Raw genomic sequence first — 17,912 nt, forward strand, 5'->3', positions numbered from 1 at the left:
TTCTGATGTCGGACTCTGGAGGACCATTTTTGTGTCAAATTATTGATTTCTTAAGTAAGTAGCCGTGTAAAAATCAGGATAACGTAAAGCGAGTGAGTCATTGTTGTGAAAGGGACGATGCAAGACCCCTCAGCGAACCCCCCGCTTTGACCGGCCTGCTGTACATTATCCCTTACTTATAAACTAGAACCATGTGTACGCACGGCTTCATAAATTGGATAAAAAGCATTTGTGTTTTTGAGTTTTATGCATCTGGTTACTGGTCTCTGTGTTTACTTGAAGAAGCGTGGCTCTAGTTTGATGTTGTTCTCCTCGTTCCACTTCCTTCTGACTCTCTGCAGGTCCTCAATACGCTGCTTGTCTAAGGATGCCATCTCCAAGTTCCCCTCCTCCAGATGCCTGTGTGACCCAAACATCACTTTTCAGTAACGATAAATTTGATGTCGCACTTGGTGGATGTGAGGCTGTACCTTTGATCGGGCCTGAATCGGGCATCTGTGCGGGGCAGAGCGTCTTTCAACTCGGGGCAAAGCTCGTTCAGTTCAATGGCGAACCTGGTGAAGCCGTAGTACAGCTCATAGTCTGTGGGCATGGAGCCTGACAAGGAGAAGAAACAACGTAAACCGAAATCTTAACAATCATCAGCGTTAACTTTCCTGCCCACCCCATCCACAGAAATGTGACAGGGTGACCAGTAACCAGTTAGAGGGCTCATGTGAAGTCCAGTGAACTAGTGCCTACCTGGCCTCCAGATGCATTTGGCAGAAGGTGGGACACCACAGTAAAGGCCCTCATGCCATTTTCCAAAAAGCCTGTGGATCACTTTCCCTTCTTGATCCATCACAAATCCTTGAACCTCATTCACATTAGAACTCCAGTAGTTACCCTGAAAAACAAACACCGTAGCTTCCCTTTACCACAACGCAGTGCATTTAAATCACATCTTAACACGTATCACTGGTTGGTGAAGGTGTTTTACCTTGACGAATGTAAGTTTGCAGAGGCAAACGCTACTCTTTGTGTTTCTTATGGTGATCTCCCCGTAGTGTTCGATCCACCGTCGTCCGCTGAGGATGTTGTGCACGCAGGTGGTGACTTTGTTCCATTCATAGTGATCGCCAAACCTAGAAATACACAATAACAGCATTGATTGTAGAGATGAAATCAATGGATTTGAGCTTAATCGCTACGCAAAGCAGCTGGATCAAAGTTACCTGGGAAGCATGAGATTCACGGTCCCAATCGGTAAAATCTCCATTGATTTCCCCCAGAACTTGTTTTTCCATCTCACATCTGAAAAACAAGTCGGTAAAGAACATCAGAAATTAAATTTACAATGTACTGACAACTCAAATCTTTGCAGTTCTTCTCAAAATGTTAGAAATAAAAAGCTAAGTTTAATCAGTAAAAATTCAGCGGGATATTAAAGAGTCTAAATGAGACTGTAAGGCTCATCTGCTAAGCCAGAGTCCCCAAGAGGAAAACTCATCACTAATTAATAGGTGTGTAACCTACCTTGCCAGAAGGTGAAATTCTTTGACTCACAGCGGCAGGCAGAGATGGGAGGGTGGTGGCTCACCTGTAAGACAAGATCAAACTATTATTACTGCCTCGTGGTTTTATACCTCCGCAGACTAGACAAGTTGCAGTTTACATCCATGTCTGTCCAAAATGTCATTTTATCCTTGTGAAATTGTCATAATTAGCATATGAATTCCTGAGTTATTGTCAAAAATGTATATTGTGGGGTCACAGTGACCTTTGTAAGTATGAATAAATAAGTATATGAATAGTATAGTATGTTGAAAAAAAATCATAAAAAAAGTCATAGTATAGCATTTCGAAATATTTAATGAAAAAAAGTCATGTAGAAAAATTTCACCAAAATTCATAGCACAGTTTGTAGAAATATTTAATGAAAAAAAGTCATAGTATATGTAATATGTCGAGAAATTTTATGAAAAAAGTCATACTATAGCATTTCGAAATATTTAATGAAAAAAAGTCATAGCACAGTATGTCAAACATTTCATGAAAAAAAGTGATAGCATAGTATGTCGAGAATTTTTATGAAAAAAAGTCATAGTATAGCATGTCGAAAAATTTCATGAAAAAAGTCATGTAGAAAAATTTCACCAAAATTCATAGCAGTTTGTAGAAATATTTAATGAAAAAAAGTCATAGTATATGTAATATGTCGAGAAATTTTATGAAAAAAGTCATAGTATAGTATGTTAAAAATGTCACCCAAAAAAGTTATAGTATAGTATGTCGAAAACATTTTATGAAAAAAAGTCGTAGTATAGTATGTTGAAAAATCGTATGAAAAAAAGTCATAGTATAGCATGTTGTAAAATTTAATGAAAAAGTTCATAGTATAGAATGTCGAAAATTTTATGAAAAAAGTTGTAGTATATTATGTCGAAAAATTTCATGAAAAAAAGTCACATTGTAGTATGTCAAAGAAAAATCATAGTATAGTATGTAAAACATTTTTTAAAAAGACATAGTATAGTATGTTGAAAAAAACCCATAGTACAGTATGTTGAAAAAATAAAAAAGTCATAGTATAATATATAGCTTATAATCATCTCAGATACTAAGAAAATCGCGATATATCCAAAATAATGCTTTTGTTTAAAATGCACTTTATATCATAAAAACTGTCTTTCATCAAGCAAAACAGACTTACCTGTTCGGAGAAAAAACAGAAGCCCTTGTCTTCCCGAATACATTCATAACTTTCTCCGAGTAGCGGGTTGAATGGCTTACTTCCTGCTCTGTAGTAAGTGGATGAGTAGCCTGAGACGGCAAAAGCAGCGACGAGAGCCTGTCAGAGAGTCAAAACAACACAGCTAAAATAAACACAAGGGGATTAATCGCTTCATATTAACAGGCTTTGTCACGAATAATCCAAACATTAGCATGCATTGGGCATTATCAAAAGGACAGAAGACAGATAAAAATAGGAGGATCCAAGGTCGACAGCTGCATCGGAGCGTATCACCACCTCACAGACGTGCCTCTGAATGAGACTATTTATGTTGGTTGTGACTGGCAATGTCACCTCATATATAAACAAATATAGGTATTATAGACACAAAAATAAAGCAGGAATTTAAAACCAAAGCAAACATTACATTGCCTTATGAACAGCAATGAAGGGTCACCATGTCCTTGCACCTAACCTGATGAGCATTTGATTTGACAGAGTGCTTGCAAATGACAGTTTCTTTACCATGCGTTCAAAGGGATCCTCGGTCTCAGCAGCTTTGTCCAGCAGCTCGCTGTACTCCAGCTCTTCACACATACGCTGCAGGGTGTTGAGGGGCTCGTTGAGCTCCACAGGCATGGACACTTTGGACAAGTCCTTGCCGATGTTGTTTCTCAAGATGTTCCAGAGGTTGATGTTGCTGGTGTCGGGACACGGCGCCGGCAGGCAGCTGCGACGCCCGTTACGGAAGGCACTGCCAGCAAAGTCTCCGTTGGCCACTGGGAAGAAGAATACCCCCACATTAACAATCTGCACACGGTACAACATTATCTGTGACCGTCTCTGGAACATGCTCGTAATGATATAATCATAATAATAACAATAATAATAATCTTCATTTATAAAGCACTGGTTACATGGCAGCATGTTTAAATCATAAAATCACAAAATATGATATAAAATCTAATGAAATTGGGAACTTTTATGGAACAATAAGGCAAAAAAGCCAAAGATTCTCATATTCCAACTTGTATTATGTGACAGTGAACTGCAAATATCCGACTGTTGATTGGATGAAACAAGATATTTTATAGAGCCAACGACTAATCAGTTAATTGAGAAAATAATCACCAGATTAAGCAATGAAAAATTGCAGCCTTACACAATAGACTTTAACTGGAGTAAGAATAAAGTAAAGCCAATGCAAGTAATGTCAGATAAAAGAAATAAAGAGATAATCCAAGTAAAATGAGGTTGAGCTCTGCGGTAAATCTACGTTTTAAGAAGAGATTTAAAAGTAAATTTTTTCAGTCAGCCTCATTCCCACGAGCAGGCCGTTCATAAGCTTTGGAACAATCAACGCAAAGGCTTTGTGCCCTCTGGTTAAGAACCTGGTGCAATACAGTGTCAGGCAGAATTATTTGATCTATTCCAGAGGAGCTCAAGCCTCGTACAGGCTCATATGGGATGAAAAGGACAGAAATATAGCGAGGGACCAGACTACAAACAGCCTTTAAAGTCATCAGTCAGATCAAAAACATCCAAAAACATACTGTGAGTTAGTGTAAGGGGGTTAAAACTTGGTGTGATGTTGTCATGCTTCTTTAGTCCTGGTTAGACGCCGGCCCTGGATTATTGTATTGCAGATTGGCGTTTCTTGATTGGATTTGCTGTCAACTAACTGGGACACATCACTCTATTGCTGTAGGGTTCAAAACATCAAATATGTTAAATGACAGTGGGTCTAGATAGAAATGTGTAGTACATGTATGAAGACTTAAAAAGGAATGAATGTAAGTTTTTACACATAAAAATGTTTTTTAATCGTTTTGTTATTGCCAATATGTGAACAGGTTGTAACCTAACCTAAAAAAATTGCACCTTTCCTCTATCAGCCTTTTAATGTGAAGAATGCGGGCAAACCAAACGGATGTGATATCATGCGCGCTCGCGAGAGGAGTCCGCTAACGCCAACAAACGACCAGCCCCCACCTCAACTCAGACGCCACGGAAGCACAAAAAAAAACAAAGTTATATCTAGTAAAGCCCGTCGTGCAAAACAGGAATGTGACCGACGTCGGGGAAAAACTAGGATCAACATCGGCCGGGCCTTCGATTCATGGAGGGACCTTCGTTTGGTGAGCTAACATTACGGCAAAGCATTTGAAACATATAGTGATATTGTGGTTTTAGCTGGCTAATGTTGCTAACGTTAATCAACATGATGCCTGTCAATCAAGTTCAGTCCCGTGTTTGTCGTCTCACTATATCGACTGGTGCTCGCTCTCGTCTACGTAGTGCGAGCACAAGCTCGAACAACAGAACGCTGACTGCCGTTGACTTAACGCTCGCAGGTCTCACTGTTGACAAGCAATTTCGGATTCTTACATATAGCCCCTTTAACATTTTTCTACTTTCTTTCATTGCCTTTTCATCACCTTGAAATAACATTACCAATGTCAGTTCTTTTCCCAACGGTCACAGTGTTTTCATCATCATGAGATGCTATACATCGCTTGTTTGGTATGTGACAATGACGGAGGAGAGAGATCCCATCCCTCATTACACAGATAGCTTTCATAAAGTCTGAGAGAAGCCCTTGGCACAGAGCCACCCTGCAAAGTCAACTGCCTCTGCCACACTGATGAATGATCTTGCCAGATGTGTCTGTGTGAATGGATGTTGAAGAGGAAGCATGGTTGATCCTCAAATGGGATCCTCTCCTTTACTTATGTCTAACAGAGAAACATATGGATGCTTTGGTATAGGGGCTCGTGGTGGTGCAGGATTGGACCTACTTTGTCTGGAGACGTTATCAGTCACGCTGGCGTTGTCCTCGGAAATGTTATCGCTCACATCGCTGACATATGACTCATCGTCTGAGCCCTGCGAGGGGGGAACAGGTACAGAGCGGAGTGAGTCAGCGCAGTAGGGTACAACACAAACTCTGATCAGACCAGCAGACGGCCGTAGCCTCACACACACACTGTTACTGCAGTTTGCCAGTGGCTAACAAACTGCAGCAGTCGCCAGCTATCTGTCCCGCCGCAGTAATCATAAGATGAGACGCTGCAGCATTTTCATACTCTCTCTAGATATATATAGCAAACACAATGAGGCCATTGATGCCGCCAAAGAGGAGCATATTGAAGCAACGTGTTGTAATAGCCTCTATTACAGTCACCTGCTGCTGGTGATGGTTTGGCCAACAGTGTAACACAGGTCTGAATGGGCCGGCTGTTGGAGCAGGAGGATGGGGGAGTTGATGAGTGTCCTTGGTGAGCAATCCTTCAACGCAGCTCAATGCATGCCTGGGGAGCTACAATGCTTAATGGCTCTTCAGAGACCACATATATTTGGAGCGGGTTGTTCGCAGGACTTTAAAAAGGGGAGAAGGCAGAAATGATAGTTTCAAGTGATGGTATAAATAATGCCTTTTTTAACAAAGCTAGAAACTACAAATCAAAAGGAACAGACAGAGGAGTAGTTTTTGTGATTCTGAGGCACCACTGAGGGATGACGCCTCAGGGCAGACTGAAGAGAAGCCCCTCTGTGTGCCTGACTTTGGAGTTTCCGTCATATGCTATCTCTGCTTTTCATGCTGCCCTCATTAATTGCTGACTAACTCCAGCTCCACACACAGCCATCACAGTGACGTTTTATCTGGCTTCCCAGCAGCAGGGCCAGTTTAACCCCTTCCTTCCTCTACAACTCCCCTCCTCATGGTCCAAACTGCCGTCCTTTTTCTTTAAAACACTCAACTGTCCTCCGTTATACCTCATTCTCCGACGAGCTGGCCGACAGAAGCACTTCCTGGGCGTCAAAGAACTCGGAGACGGACTCTGACATGGAGAGTCGGCTCTCATTAGAGGCCTGCTGAGTCAGAGGGATCCCCATCTGTTCTCCAGCCTGCAGGAAAAAACACATTCAAACACACGAGATGTTCACCGTTCCTTGCTATGATGACACGTTCAAGAACCGAAACAGACCCGAACAAACACAAACACCATCACAAGACAACACAGAGTTCATTTTGCAGCATGTGTATCCTTGCCAGAGGGCAAGCTCCCATCCGTTTCTAATTAGTCATTCTTTTCTATTAACCTTGATGTCAGGTTCTGCATAGCATAACGATCCTTTAAGCTTACCTGCCAGAGTTTACTGGAAAACCTATCAATCTATAAGGACAGGAGTCAATAATGCAACTGACGAATGCATGATGCAAACACTACAACTACCCGGTCAGCCTCGGAAGACTTGTTGTTTCATCAATTTAAGAGTCAAAGATAGACTGACCACAGCGACCTACCTCATCAGGCGTGGAGATGATGTTCACACTGACAACTTGTTCAGTCAGGACAGATTCAGAGTGGATGCGGTTGAGTCGAGTGCGAAGTTCTGCATTTTGGGACACGGCCTGAATAATGAAAAGTGTGGTTTTATTTTCCATGTGCTTTGTGTTTCTGTTTTTCTTGGGAAGGGAGGGAAGGCAGATCTAGTGTTTGATGCCCTGGATGTAGATACTTTGAAAAGAAAATTGTAAAAGAAAATTTAAAAAAGGGATTTGTTTGGATTTTCTTCAAGGCTATTAGAATACTCTTACATGATTAGTTGCTACCATTCCTCCTCTCCATACTGGCAGTGAAGAGATCCCTAAAGGCTCGGACACACCAAGCCGACATCAAAGAACTAGCGTCGATGAAGGCCGACTGTTCACGCCGCCTTTGTCCTGGCTGACAAGTTGTACTGGAACAGACCGCAAAGACTACAGCCGACGGCCGGTTATCACGTACGTTATCACGCCTGCATGAGTGGACATAACTCTCCACACCGGCAGGCGTCTGGTTCTTTTGCTGCTAAATGCTCCAATGCTTTTTCACTGAAAACAGTGCCTGCTGCATCATCGCTGATCAGAGCGGTGAGAGTGAACCAAAACAGTAAAGCTGCAGGCCTTAAAGCCAAATCAATGAGCTGAAACATGCAATAAAGCTCAATAATGCTGAGGGGAAATGCAGAATCAGATAATCATTCTCTGTGAGTTCATCACTTCAAACCTGCTTTAAGTAATTGTGTACATGTGTAATAAAACATCAAAAAGTGCAAAATAAACTCCCTCAGAGATTAAAATAGTTGACAGCCGCATCTGTAACAACCATGAATCCTGATAATCATCTTCAAAACACAGCTTTTCCATAAAAACCTGACCTCCAGCCTATGACAACGTTGTCACACGAGCATCCAATTAGGAACAAAGCGGAGATAAAGCTGCAGAAACATTTCACCGAAATTATGTCAACTGTTAGCAGAGGAACAGTCCAATTAAATCATCGGGGTAGAGAGACAGCCTAAAGGAGCCGAGTTAATGAACTGCACGGCACATTTTTTCTCTCTCGCCAATTAATATGGGAAAAGAGGCTTGAACTTTCACTGCTCACTTGCCAGTGCTCTCATTTCCTCACGTCCTCTTTTGTTATTTGTGATTACTTGTGTGTTTCATCTGACAGCCCCGTCAAAGACACCGAAGACACATCGCTCAATGTTATTGCAGTAATTTCCCCAGTGATGTCCCGATCACTCCGGGTCATTACATGTTAAAACAGCATCATACTTACTGCATTATGAATGTGAAGTAGCCAAATATGTCTGACAGAACGGCTCAAATTAACTAGCCCTAACTAATAGAGAGAAAGAGGCATCATGGGCGATGGTTGAAGATGTCTCATTACCTGTGACAGAGACTTCCTGAGAGAGTTGATCTGGGCTGATTGGTCCGACTGCTCCTGGTCAGACAGAATCTGTTTGATCTTTTCTTTCTCTATGGCCACCGTGTTGAAGGAAGACTTCAGCAGAGAGTGGACTGCACAGAGACGGGATAAAAGGTAATTAGTATCCCTTTACACCGTACAATCACAGCTGTCACAATCTTCCAGTGAAAAAATATTATCCCCAAAAACACTGTGTGAAACTCTCACATCTATTCCTCATGCTCTCAACCGGTACATGCATTTCTTGTTATTTTCACACAGAATTAAAAAACTTGCTTCTAATGTTGGATTAACAAATGCTGTGCTACTTTGCTCCTGTATTGTTTTTTAGTTTTTTTTTTAATTTAATTTTTAAAGCGTCTTTGTGTATCTTGAAAAGCGCTCTAAAAATAAAGCCAGGGCTGTCAAAGTTAACGCAAATTAGTTTTAACGCCACCAATTTCTTTAACGCATTAACGCAACTTGCGGTTTTTAGGTTGTAGCGGCCTCCGTTTTAAAGCAAGAGTGAAGATACTGGTATCATATGAAACTAGAAAACTTAAGAAAAACTAGAAAAACTGGCTCCCCTTAACAGTCATGCCCACTTTATGATAATTACATGCAGTTTGGGGCAAGTCATATCAAGTCAGCACACTGACACACTGACAGCTGTTGTTGCCTGTTGGGCTGCAGTTTGCCATGTTATGATTTGAGCATATTTTTTATGCTAAATGCAGTACCTGTGAGGGTTTCTGGACAATATTTGTCATTGTTTTGTGTTGTTAATTGATTTCCAATAATAAATATATACATACATTTGCATAAAGCAGCATATTTTCCCACTCCCATGTTGATAATAGTATTAAATACTTGACAAATCTCCCTTTAAGGTTGCAATTATTATCATTATTATCATATTCAATTAACCCAGTGATGCACTGAGTTAGCTTTTATCAACATTGTTTATTGTAAACTTTAATGTTCAAAAAGAAAATTCCAGTTTAATATGACTTTGGCTATTGTTTCTATCGGTTATGATAACTTTATATTTACTAAGTTAATTGCTGATAGCTGGGAAAATGGTGACATCGATTTAACAAGTCCAACCAAGAAACAAGCGGATCAGACAGGTTGTTAACAAGCGGTTTTGCCAGATTGTCTCTAAACCACTTTATTTGGAGGTAAAACTGATAATGAGCGTATCCGTAAGGTTGCTAATAATCACTCACTGCATAGAAAAACTGTGCAGTAGGTCAAAGTTGAACCAGGAATTCGGCCTTAAAACTGTGATGGATGTTAACAAGGGTCAGTTTGTTTCATAGTTTTATTATTTATTTGACAGGGACAGTGCACAGCTTCATAGATGTACCAGAGTTAGCTATAAGCCAATTTACATCTGTAATCCCTGGGCAGGAAACAGAGAATAACATCTCTGTTAAGACAATTATCACTCTAGTGGGCCTATAAAAACACAATTACAGCACAGTACATATTCACTATACAACAACAAGATTTCATTTCACACATCAAGTGTTTTTGTTTTTCACTTTATCTTCTAATTAAGTTAATTCTGTGACTTTATTTAAAACTTGTGCGATTGGGTTTCTTGCCCCGTCTGACTTATTTTTATTGTTCCTCAGCAATTAACTTTATAAGTACAATGATATATCCTGTAGAAACGATGGGCAACACTATCGCATGCAAATTTGATCCAGGCAAGGTCGTGACAAAGCAGAATAATCCTTTAAGATTTACATATGAGATGGAAAACATTGGGACATATCTCGCCTAATCACCCTGCAGCCATGCATGCTGCCTGCCTACCTTTCTGGGCGATGGTGCAGAATTCCTCCTGAAGTTTAATGTAGTCAGTGGCACACTCGACATTGTCTGTCAGCCGGGAGACAGGGGGTTGAAAGTCCACCAGCTCGGCACACAGGTTGGGGTTGGATGAGTGGAGGCGGACAGGAGACATGCTGGCAGACAGAGGGACCTGGAGAGAGATGGCGACCACAAAGGAAGACCACTGTCAATCAGCTGAGAGGCACAATAATGTGTGTCTGACAGAACTAACTGTGAAGAGCGAAAAACGCATATCTGACGTGTCACACCACGCTCTTCTCGTTACTGTCCCAGAAATAATTTTGAAGGAAAAAAACAAAACAAAAGAACTGCATCGTCATTCTTCTGCACCAACTGCTGATTCATTCATTCATGAAGGTCATTAGACATCAAGAACTAGTAAATCAAAAAGCAACTGGATATGCTAGAAATCTCTAAGGACTACGACTATTGACGAGCTTTTAGATTCTGTGATAGCAAATCTATTCTTGAGAGAGAAAATGTCTTAAAATTGGTTAGTTAAAAAGAAAAGCAACAGTGTATGAAAGCACAATTAGTATTTTCAGGAAGCATAGATTAATATATCAGGCAAAATAAGGGAAAATTCGCAGAGATGAGATTACTCAGGCCGTGAAACACCACTTTAATGAGAGCAAAAACTATCAAGAACATAAGATAAATGCTCTGTTGTGTAAGTGTGCTGTAATAGTTTCCCCTCTTAAAAATGAAAGAAGCAGTAGGAGTACATTTTAAATTTGACTCTTGCTCAATAACACTTTAAAGGGGACATATCATGAAAAACTCACTTTCCCAGTGCTTGTGCACATGCATTTCGGTATCTGGAGTATGGAGGATCACAAGAGTCACGGAAATAGTAATAAAGCATTTAATTGATTAATAACTAATTGTACAATAAAAATAAGCATTTTATTTATTTATTTATGATTTATTAATCTATGAATAAATGGACTAAATTACAAAGTAATTCAATTTTTTTTACATTTTAATGGGCAATTAAAAGAAGAATTATAAAAATAATTTACAAATTAAATAATAGTCCATCAATAAATAGTTCAAATCAAAAAGGGATTTACAAAAACACCATAAAACAGTCAGTAAATAATTTCAAATTACTAATAATTAATGAATTCATAAATAAATAATTGAATTTAAAAATCTATTTGAAAGAAAATAACGGGATTCACAAATTGAAATTAATAATGCAGGTTTTAATATGGCATTTAAAATATTTTATTGTACAATTAGTTATCAATCAATAAAACGCTGTATTACTATTTAGGTGACTCTTGTGGTGCTCCATACTGGAGTGCCTATCAACCCGCAAACTGTGAAATGAGACCACGAGTCTGCTTTTTGTGGGCTGTCTAGATCAGAAAACGTGATTTTTGTCACATGCAGGCTTATTAGAATATATTCCTACAGCTTGAGAACTACCTCTACAAAGGTGCACCATAATTTTCTCACAAGTCAATCAGCAGACTGGGCTTTTTTGGGAGGGAAACTTAAAGAGACAGGCGTTAAAACGGAGCGTTTTAGACAGAGGGTGAATACAGGTATATTCAGACAGACAGTCTGAGAAAATAATGTTTTTTTTTAACATTTAAGCATGTAGACGTGTTCTAGTAGAAACCTAAAATACAAGTATGAACCTGAAAATGAGCATGATATGTCCCCTTTAACTTGACGTACAGGAATGAAACCTTTGACTCCTCAGTTACATCAGGGTCTGTCTGACCACTAACAACGATGTGAACCACTCTTATATCGAAAGGTTATTGTACTGTACGTTATGTGGAAAATATAGTGTCTATTCAAAGTTACATCCGATATATATTTCCTTTTTAACATATGTATCTATTGTGTCATAAATGAAAGACATATGGTAAAAAAACACTTATTTAGCTTTTGGTCTTAATTAACTGAACCTGAATTACAGCAATAATTCCCAGGAAATGTTTTAATTAAAGGGAGACTAAAGACTTTCATGTCTAAGAGTTACTGTGTGCTGTGTGTGTGACTTTATGTGGCAGAGCAAAAATCTTAAAAAAGGTACCTGAAGCTGGAATTTTGCATCTTTGCCGACACTTTTTGTTCTCCATCTTCTGTTCAAGCGCTTTTCTTTCTTTGACAATTCTACGCAATTGGTCTTTGCGGCACACATGGATCAAAATATGCAAAATGTGGTTAATAGGACAAACGCATCACAAATAAAGCAAAGGTTAACACACGCAGCAGTGAAATGACAAAACAAGACAACATTCCCACAAATGAGTCGCAAACAAAATATTTAGGGAGATGGAATGTGTGCTGTTAAAAAAAATGCATTTCAACCAAAAAATATAATACAAATAAATATAAATTTAATAGATATTAATCTGTTGGAGAAGCTGGAAGGTGTTCTGTGAGCACAGCTGACTCCTGTCTGTCTAGACAGGTAGTGAAGGTGACTGTCTGCTGTGGTTTTAAAAGACTATATACTTCTTAGACTGACATACCTCCATCATCACACACAAACCTCTAAATGAAACACTACATATATTGCTTCCCCTGCTATCTGTACAGGTGCATGTGTGTGTTTTTCTGTGCATCTTTTTTTACCTGCATATCTGTGAAGTTGGGCGCTGACTGTGTCCTCTGTAGAATCTCCAAACTCTGCAATAGCCGGCTGAGCTCGGTCAGGTTGGACTGGCATCGTGCGAGCTCTGAAAATAACATTCACACCCACGCACGAGTGCACAAAAACACATTCAGTGTTATGTGTCATGAAATGGTCATCAATCCTCCTCTCAGGGTTCAGAAGACTTACCGTAAGGCCTGAGGCATGATTTAATCCACGTCTTTATAAAATCAGATTTGTTCCCAGCGTGAGGAGGAAAACTGAACTCACCCTCTGCGCACTTGTCCATCTCCTCTGAGTCCTGCAGCCAAGCAACCACTTTGCTCTGGCCGTTGCTGTAGGAGGCAGGCAGGCTGCTGTTGCTGATGGGGGCCACCGGCTGCCACGGCAGGCTACTTGGCTTGGCCTGCTGAAGGGTGATACGGGAACAGATACAGAGATGTGGTTGTTTTGTCTGGAACTTCATGTCAGAGTTACACACTTGTTAGGAGTGGTTCAACTGGTTTTGATCATATTTCAATTTTTCCAAGTGGCACTGACATTGTGAAAGAAGTATTCTGGATTCTGGAGTTTGAAAACCTCTGGTCTAAAAAATGTCAGAAAGTAGCGAAAAATACATCACAACTCCTCAAATTTATGTCTTTGAATTCTTTGTTTTGTCCGATCAAGAATAAATCATCACAATTGAGAAGCTGGAAGCAGCAAATATTTGGCATTTTTAATTTTTTTTCCTTGTTGTAATTTAATTTCCTGTCAACTGATTGATAATTTCAGGACTATTCTGAATACAACAATATCACTGGTATTTAAATAGATACCTTATACCATACTGTATGGATCTTCTGTGCCGTTGATCAATCACTTGACTGACCAGTAACAACTGCAGTGAATCTGTTCAGGAGCCAACAAAGACTGGCTGATCTCTGAGGCTTTCGGGTTATGTGTACCTAGGGGTGAGTATCACATTTCGATATTGATTCGAAACAATCCCCGATTCAAATCGATTCTGGATTCAGTACATAGGGGTGCTAATTTAAGAATCTGCTCCAGTCCGCTGTGATCTAATAAAGGCGGTTTGAAAGCAGAGTGAAGTGTTTACAAGATTATGGAGTTTTTATATTTGAAAAAGTTGTATTAACTGATTGCAATAATGTAAACACACAAAAGGCAAAAGGTAACGTTTATTCATGCTAAACTAAACAAATAAACACTTTCTACTAAAAGTTTTTTTAGTGTTTCTCAATTCTCTGTGACTTCAAGAATAACAAGTTCAAGTTATACAAAAAAAAAATGTGCCTGCTACATGAATAAAATAAAATTACCCTTTTATTTCTCAGAAAATTACCAATTTCAAAAAAATAATTGTACACAAAATTATACTGTGAAACTGGTATTTTGTGTGATTTTTTTAACAAATCACACATTATGTCCTTGACAACGTGTCCTAATTGGCCGCAAGCAACGCAGTATTTTGTTCTAAACTTTTGTCGGACTCCCTGTTTCTATTTATTCCTGTTGCTCGCTTTGAAAGCGCCACAATGGGAGAGGAACGACTGATTCATATTAACACAATATTAAACGTGTGTATTCTGTTTAAAAAGTACAAACGTTGGAAGACGGTAAGTAGACAGTAAGTCTCCAGTCTGATCTCGAGCGCACAGCTGATAGGTATGCGGTTTGTTTACATGACATAACCTAACGTTTGCTGTTAGTACACGGTGTCACTCTCTCTGCGTCCGAGTTCTCTACCATCATACGATTGTTGTTGTTTTGTAGAATTAAGTTTTTTGAAAAATCAATTTTTGAAAGTTGTGAATCAATATAAGATAAGGATCTTGATTTTAACATGAATTGATTTTCCCCACCCCTATGTGTAACTGTGTGAATGTGCTTAGCTGGAAAATAGTATGCTAAAAGAAAACTAACTTATTAAATACAGCAGGTTGAATAAATCATGACAGGAATAATGTGTCATATCATCGGCTTATTGGAGCATGTACAAACGCTGCCATGCTGAGGATTTCTTCAGTATTTGGAAGAGACCTTGATAGTCCTTCTTTCAGAGCTCTTTGATGTTCATTCTGACTCCCGGATTGGAGTTTCATCTTTCTTCTGGGAGAGCTCATCAGGCAGCAGCCAGCTGCTCTGAATCCAGATCCTACTGATCACCTCTAATGGCTGCATGAGGCACGCTCCCAGGAGAACCCGCTCTGGTTGCATCCTCACATTTACACACAGTTCAGACACGTCAACAAGGACCAGGGGCTCACACTAAACCGAGAGCAGTCTGGACAAACAACCCCGTTTTTATTATCCTAATGACCTGTATACAATTACCTGTCCAATCAGGGTTACTGCATTGGGCAGATATCTACACATTCACAGCCAGTACTACCAGTACTAGCCACATAACACAGGACAGATCAGGGCTATGGTTACAACAACAATGTGTTAAGATCACACTTAGTAAAACAGTGGCTTCCATAACATTTATACTGTGAAAAACCGGCCATTTATAGTATTTGTATGGAAATATAACTGTTAAATTGGGGTTAATTGAAAGACAACATTGTACACTACAAATTTATCAGGTGGGTGATCTCAACAGAGACACACAGTCTGTTCTCTTATTAAGTCTTCCTGTCTCGTTAGTGTGAACGTTCAGTGAGTTTCACTTCCTCTCTTCTGGATGATATTTTGGTACACTATCACAGTTTCTAAAAAAAAAAAAAACGAGGCAATCTGTCCTTCCCCGCGACATACACTTCTTGAATAAGTAATTGCACTCTGCTCATCTGCTCAGAGCACAGAGAGACTTCTTTTAAGTTTGATACACAGTAGAAGTATGAACTAGAATTACCGCCTCACAGTTGTATGCCTCCACCAACCAGTCAAGTTTACATCCATGTCTGTCCAAAATGTCATCACTTCATCCTTTTATCCTATTTGACATTCATGTTATGGCCAAAAAAACGTGTTTTGTGAGGTCACAGTGACCTTTGACCACCAAATTCTAATCAGTTCATCCTGAGTCTAAGTGGACGTTTGTGCCAAATTTGAAGAAATTTGCTTAAAAGGAATACTTCACCTTTAAAATAACCATTTGTATTTCAAGTACTCACTGCATGTTACCTTAAAATTCTTGAAGAAACTTTGTTTTTCTTGCATGAACGGATAATCCCTAAACGGCAGAAGCATGGCAAAGATGCATGTGTTTGGGAAATAGTGAGCATATGACTGGATAAATGAGACTTTGATTATACTGCATGAGCTGTGTGAGAGTTTGTAAACAGATTTTTTATATAGTTTTGCTGTTGTTAAACCTGGTCTCTATTTACATCAATTTATCAAGTATTTTTTCGGATTCCCTTTCCACCGTGACGGCATCGGAGAGAAAGTTTTCTTCAAGAATTCAAGTTAACACGGGGTGAGTAATTGATATTACAAATGGTCGTTTTGTGGGTGAAGTATTCCTTTAAGGCATTCCTGAGCTATAATGAGAATGGGATGAAGACGAGAGGTCACAGTGACCTTTGATCACCAAAATCTAATTAGTTCATGAGTTCAAGTGGATGTTTGTGCCAAATTTGAAGAAATTCCCTCAAGGCGTTCCTGAGATATCACATTCACGAGAAGGCTGTTTGATTAGAGAGGTTCATATCAAGATCAAATCTGTAACATTTTAGTTTTCAGCTGATCTCTGTAAAGAAAATTCATCAGCAATAATTTTGATAATTAATCATTTAAAACATTTTTTAAGTACAAATGTCAAATAGTGTTTGGTTCCAGCTTCTCCAATGTGGGGATTTCCTGCTTTTATATCATTGTTAATTGACTGTTTGGACTGTTGGTCTGACAAAAAAAAGGCATTTGAAGACGTCAACATTTACTTACATTTTAAAAACCAGAGGATTAATTGATTAATAGAGAAAATAATCATACGATTAATTGGTGGGAGGGCTCACCTTGGTTTCTCGTACCGCACTGGAGGCAGGTTGGGGGGACTCCATGGCAGCTGGGGGAGGAAACGGTCGCATGGTGGCCTCCCGGGGAGATCGCACAATCTCGTTCTGTCGGTAAAGCCGGTGATGACGCAACTTGGACACCCAGGCATCAAAGATGTCTTGAGATTTGACCTAAAGAGGAAGACAGATTTCAACCCTGTCCTCCGCTGACCTCCTGTTTATCGACGTTGAAACGACAATATTGACCCGTCCCATCAGTGTTACCTTCAGGTGATAGATGTGCTCCTCAGTGTCCAGGTCGATGCGGCGGGCTCTCTTCTTGATGGACATGACGGAGAGGCCGACATCGATGCTGCCATGAAGCTTGCCTTTTTGGATCTAAGGTTTACAGATAGTCAAATATTTGTTTTATTTTGTGCACACGTCATTTTTACACCTCTTTCACACTAAAGTCTGAAGAAACCAAAGAATCCTCCATACTGTTGGTGTTTCAGTCTTCAGACCTTTATGAAGTAGAATTTGTTTCGCCAAACAGACAGAGCTGAATTTGTTAGTTGATTGATTGCTAACGGCACCAATCTTGATAATCAATTAATTGTTCTAGTCAGGGATTCCCAACAGGGCTAAATGCACGCCAGGCGCTACTTCTGCAGGTACCAGTGGGTACTTGGAAATACTGTGGAGTATTTTAGCTAATTTGAAAAAAAATTATAATTTGGTAATAAAATATAGAGAATATATATAGCAGAAATTACATTCAATGATTCTGACAACTGACCAGTAAAGACTTGCTGCTTTGCCTAATAAGATAGTAAAATAATATGTTTGGGTTTTGTACTGTTGGTTGGACAAAACATGAAGATGTCTCTTTTTTAAAAAGATAATTTTTTTTAGGCATTACACACTATTTTGAGGTTTAATGAAGCTCAACAGGGAGGTTTCGTAGGCGAAAATCCCATTCACATTCTGAATTGCGGATTCAATTATAAGCCATAATGTCGTAAAAATCC

General features: G+C 39.4%; 1 protein-coding gene across 8 annotated transcripts in view; it reads right to left on the reverse strand.

The window, feature by feature from the left end:
- Window positions 1-17,912, reverse strand: part of osbpl6 (oxysterol binding protein-like 6) — a 47,155-nt gene that overhangs the window by 3,137 nt on the left and 26,106 nt on the right. Inside the window, exons 5-22 of one of the 8 annotated variants that reach the window (XM_074659233.1) lie at window positions 17,167-17,280; window positions 16,903-17,073; window positions 13,208-13,343; window positions 12,919-13,022; window positions 12,374-12,466; window positions 10,282-10,450; window positions 8,440-8,570; window positions 7,023-7,130; window positions 6,491-6,622; window positions 5,512-5,599; window positions 3,239-3,492; window positions 2,693-2,830; window positions 1,516-1,579; window positions 1,215-1,293; window positions 980-1,124; window positions 742-886; window positions 471-597; window positions 277-399 (exon numbers count right to left, since the gene is read on the reverse strand). In XM_074659233.1, the coding sequence (XP_074515334.1) occupies window positions 277-399; window positions 471-597; window positions 742-886; window positions 980-1,124; window positions 1,215-1,293; window positions 1,516-1,579; window positions 2,693-2,830; window positions 3,239-3,492; window positions 5,512-5,599; window positions 6,491-6,622; window positions 7,023-7,130; window positions 8,440-8,570; window positions 10,282-10,450; window positions 12,374-12,466; window positions 12,919-13,022; window positions 13,208-13,343; window positions 16,903-17,073; window positions 17,167-17,280 (2,321 nt within the window). Of the gene's footprint in view, window positions 1-276; window positions 400-470; window positions 598-741; window positions 887-979; window positions 1,125-1,214; window positions 1,294-1,515; window positions 1,580-2,692; window positions 2,831-3,238; window positions 3,493-5,511; window positions 5,600-6,490; window positions 6,623-7,022; window positions 7,131-8,439; window positions 8,571-10,281; window positions 10,451-12,373; window positions 12,467-12,918; window positions 13,023-13,207; window positions 13,347-16,902; window positions 17,074-17,166; window positions 17,281-17,912 lie in introns of all 8 variants that reach the window. The other 7 variants (XM_074659232.1, XM_074659236.1, XM_074659238.1 and 4 more) reach the window with 7 other exon arrangements.

Source organism: Sebastes fasciatus, chromosome 14, assembly GCF_043250625.1.
Source record: "Sebastes fasciatus isolate fSebFas1 chromosome 14, fSebFas1.pri, whole genome shotgun sequence".
NCBI lineage: Eukaryota > Metazoa > Chordata > Actinopteri > Perciformes > Sebastidae > Sebastes > Sebastes fasciatus.